This window comes from Malurus melanocephalus, unplaced genomic scaffold (genome assembly GCF_030028575.1).
Source record: "Malurus melanocephalus ecotype Western Australia unplaced genomic scaffold, MMel_1.1 scaffold_3110, whole genome shotgun sequence".
Lineage (NCBI taxonomy): Eukaryota > Metazoa > Chordata > Aves > Passeriformes > Maluridae > Malurus > Malurus melanocephalus.
In genome coordinates, this window is record NW_026626342.1 from 1,613 (window position 1) to 6,153 (window position 4,541).

Here is a 4,541-nt window from a genome sequence, read left to right on the forward strand (position 1 = left end):
TGGGGTGAATTTGGGGTAGATTTTTGAGATTTTTGAGGTGAATTTTGTGTTTTTTGGGGTCACTCAGCCGACCCCTTATGCCTCCTCTTTGACGGCGGCACCAGGCGCGGGGGCGTCTGTGAATCTCTGACTTTGGGGTGGATTTTGGGGTAGATTTTTGAGGATCCCTGACTTTGGGGTGGATTTTGGGGTAGATTTTTGAGGATCCCTGACTTTGGGGTGGATTTTCGAGGGTTTTGGGGTAGATTTTTGGGGTCACTCCGCCGATCCCTTATGCCTCCTCTTAGAGGGCGGCACCAGACGTGGTGGCATCTGTGAATCCCTGATTTTGGGGTGAATTTGGGGGTTTTTGGGATGGATTTGGGGTTTTTTGGGATGGATTTTTGAGGTCACTCTGCCGACCCCTTATGCCTCCTCTTAGAAGGCGGCACCAGACGCGGGGGCAGGTCAGTGGGCAGCCCCCTCCCCTCCAGCTTGGCCCCGATCAGGTGTCCGGCCAGCGCGAACTCCTCGTGGTCCAACATCCCGTCCCTGTCCACGTCGCTGAGCTGCCAAATGCGGCCGAGCACGGAGCTGGGCAGTTTGCTGGCCACCATCCAGCCCCGCGCCCGCCGGCCGCTCAGCTTGCCCCCGCTGGGCGCCAGCCCGTAGAAAATCTCGTCGTATTTGGCTTTGTCCTTCAGCACCACCCACTCGTCGCTGTCACCATCATCATCATCATCGTCATCGGAGATGTCACCGAAGGGTCCCATCCGGGCGCCGTCGAAGGCTCCTCCGCGCACGCAGGGCTGGCCCGGGGGCTCGGTGGCCGCGGTGGCCGCCAGCAGAGGGGTCAGCGCGGGGATGTCGCGGCTCAGCAGCTCGTCCAGCCCGGCCAGGAGACGGCGTTTGAGAGGGGGGAGGCGGGAGAGGTCGCGGGAGAGGAGCTGTTCCTGCGGGACGGGGTGGAAAAGGGGGAAAAGTGTATGGGAAGTGTAAAGGATTGCATGGAAAACCATCAGATCCCAGGGGAACCCATTGGAGCCTACAGGAAACCCAAAAGGTTCCATAAAAACCCATCAGATCCCACAGGAAACTGAAAAGATCCCATTAAAAACCCATCAGATCCCACAGGAAACTGAAAAGATCCCATTAAAAACCTATCAGATCCCACAGGAACTCATCAGAGCATATGGGAAACCCAAAAAGTTCCATAAAAACCCATCGGATCCACCAGGAACTCATCAGATCCTATGGGAAACCCAAAGGATTCCATAAAAAAAACATCAGATCCCACAAGAACTCATCGGATCCTACAGAACTCATCAGATCCTATGGGAAACCCAAGGATTCCACAGAAAACCCAAAAGATCCCACAGGAAACTGAAAAGATCCCATTAAAACCTATCAGATCCCACAGGAACTCATTGGATCCTACGGGAAAACCAAATGATCCCATAAAAACCTATCAGATCCCACAGGAAACTGAAAACATCCCATTAAAACCTATTGGATCCCACGGGAAAACCAAATGATCCCATAAAAACCTATCAGATCTCACAGGAATCACAAAAGATCCCACAGGAACCCCAAAATACCCTGATGCCATACCTGTAGCCGTGCACAATCCGGGATATCCCCGGCGGGGATCTGGTGCTCGCTCTGGATCCGCGCCAGCAGCGCCGGCAGCCCCAATCCCAATATCCCAATATCCCAATGCTGATATCCCAATATCCCAATCCCAATATTGATATCCCAATATCCCAATCCCAATCCCAATCCCATACCTGTAACCTCGCACAATCCGGGATATCCCCGGCGGGGATCTGGTGCTCGCTCTGGATCCGCGCCAGCAGCGCCGGCAGCCCCGATATCCCAATATCCCAATGTTGATATCCCAATCCCCAATATCCCAATATCCCAATATTGATATCCCAATATCCCAATATCCCAATATCCCAATACCCCGATCGATCCCATACCTGTAACCGTGCACAATCCAGGATCTCCCCGACAGGAATTTGGTGCTCGCTCTGGATCCGCGCCAGCAGCGCCGGCAGCCCCAATCCCCGATATCCCAATATCCCAATATCCCAATATCCCGATATCCCAATATCCCAATATCCCAATGTTGATATCCCAATCCCCCAATCCCAATATCCCAATCCCATACCTGTAACCTCGCACAATCCGGGATATCCGCAGCAGGGATCTGGTGCTCGCTCTGGATCCGCGCCAGCAGCGCCGGCAGCCCCAATATCCCAATATCCCAATATCCCAATATCCCAATGTTGATATCCCAATCCCCCAATCCCAATATCCTGATTGATCCCATACCTGTAACCGTGCACAATCCGGGATATCCCCGGCTGGGATCTGGTGCTCGCTCTGGATCCGCGCCAGCAGCGCCGGCAGCCCCGATATCCCAATATCCCAATATCCCAATATCCCAATGCTGATATCCCAATATCCTGATCCCAATCCCAATCCCATACCTGTAACCGCGCACAATCCGGGATATCTCCAGCTGGGATTTGGTGCTCGCTCTGGATCCGCGCCAGCAGCGCCGGCAGCCCCGATATTCCAATATCCCAATACCCCAATCCCAATGTTGATATCCCAATATCCCAATCCCCAATATCCCAATATCCCAATGTTGATACCCCAATCCCATACCTGTAACCGTGCACAATCCGGGATATCTCCAGCTGGGATCTGGTGCTCGCTCTGGATCCGCGCCAGCAGCGCCGGCAGCCCCGATGTCCCAATATCCCAATATCCCAATGCTGATATCCCAATATCCCAATCCCAATATCCCAATCCCCCAATCCCAATCCCAATCCCATGCCTGTAACCTCGCACAATCCGGGATATCCCCAGCTGGGATTTGGTGCTCGCTCTGGATCCGCGCCAGCAGCGCCGGCAGCCCCAATTCCCCATATCCCAATATCCCAATATCCCAATATCCCAATATCCTGATTGATCCCATACCTGCAGTCTCGCACAATCCGGGATATCCGCAGCAGGGATCTGGTGCTCGCTCTGGATCCGCGCCAGCAGCGCCGGCAGCCTCTGGATCAGCCGTTTCCTGCGGCCGCTGCCCCCCAACAGCGAGGGCAGCTCCTGCCGCAGCCGCGACAGCACCAGCGCGTGCACCTGACGGGATTTGGGGAATTTTTGGGGCATTTTGGGACATTTTGGGTCATTTTAATGNAGAGGGGTCAGCGCGGGGATGTCGCGGCTCAGCAGCTCGTCCAGCCCGGCCAGGAGACGGCGTTTGAGAGGGGGGAGGCGGGAGAGGTCGCGGGAGAGGAGCTGTTCCTGCGGGACGGGGTGGAAAAGGGGGAAAAGTGTATGGGAAGTGTAAAGGATTGCATGGAAAACCATCAGATCCCAGGGGAACCCATTGGAGCCTACAGGAAACCCAAAAGGTTCCATAAAAACCCATCAGATCCCACAGAAAACCCAAAAGATTGCATAAAAACCCATTGGGTCCCACAGAAACTCATCAGATCCCACAGGAATCCCAAAATCCCCCAATCCCATACCTGCAGTCTCGCACAATCCGGGATATCCCCGGCAGGGATCTGGTGCTCGCTCTGGATCCGCGCCAGCAGCGCCGGCAGCCCCAATCCCCCATATCCCAATATCCCAATATCCCAATATCCCAATATCCCAATATCCCAATATCCTGATCCCAATCCCAATGTTGATATCCCAATCCCATACCTGCAATCTCGCACAATCCGGGATATCCGCAGCAGGAATCTGGTGCTCGCTCTGGATCCGCGCCAGCAGCGCCGGCAGCCCCGATATCCCAATATCCCAATATTGATATCCTGATCCCAATATCCCGATATCCCAATATCCCAATGTTGATATCCCAATATCCCAATACCCCGATTGATCCCATACCTGTAACCTCGCACAATCCGGGATATCTGCAGCAGGGATCTGGTGCTCGCTCTGGATCCGCGCCAGCAGCGCCGGCAGCCCCAATATCCCAATATCCCAATATCCTAATGTTGATATCCCAATATCCCAATGTTGATATCCCAATATCCTGATTGATCCCATACCTGTAACCTTGCACAATCCGGGATATCCCCGGCAGGGATTTGGTGCTCGCTCTGGATCCGCGCCAGCAGCGCCGGCAGCCCCAATATCCCAATATCCCAATATCCCAATATCGATATCCCAATATCCCGATTGATCCCATACCTGTAGCCGTGCACAATCTGGGATACCTCCAGCAGAAATTTGGTGCTCGCTCTGGATCCGCGCCAGCAGCGCCGGCAGCCCCAATCCCAATATCCCAATATCCCAATGTTGATATCCCAATGTTGATATCCCAATATTGAAATCCCAATCCCAATATCCCATACCTGCAATCTCGCACAATCCGGGATATCCCCGGCAGGGATTTGGTGCTCGCTCTGGATCCGCGCCAGCAGCGCCGGCAGCCTCTGGATCAGCCGTTTCCTGCGGCCGCTGCCCCCCAACAGCGAGGGCAGCTCCTGCCGCAGCCGCGACAGCACCAGCGCGTGCACCTGACGGGATTT

At 54.6% G+C, this 4,541-nt stretch overlaps 1 protein-coding gene across 1 annotated transcript in view; it reads right to left on the minus strand.

Annotated features, from left to right (window-relative positions):
• Positions 1 to 234: 234 nt before the first annotated feature.
• Positions 235 to 4,541, minus strand: part of LOC130588027 (EH domain-containing protein 2-like) — a gene marked incomplete at its 5' end in the record, with an annotated part of 8,844 nt that continues 4,537 nt past the window's right edge. Inside the window, 2 exons of the mRNA XM_057388985.1 lie at positions 235 to 932; positions 4,365 to 4,529. Of these exons, the coding sequence (XP_057244968.1) occupies positions 390 to 932; positions 4,365 to 4,529 (708 nt within the window). The remainder of the gene's footprint in view (positions 933 to 4,364; positions 4,530 to 4,541) is intronic.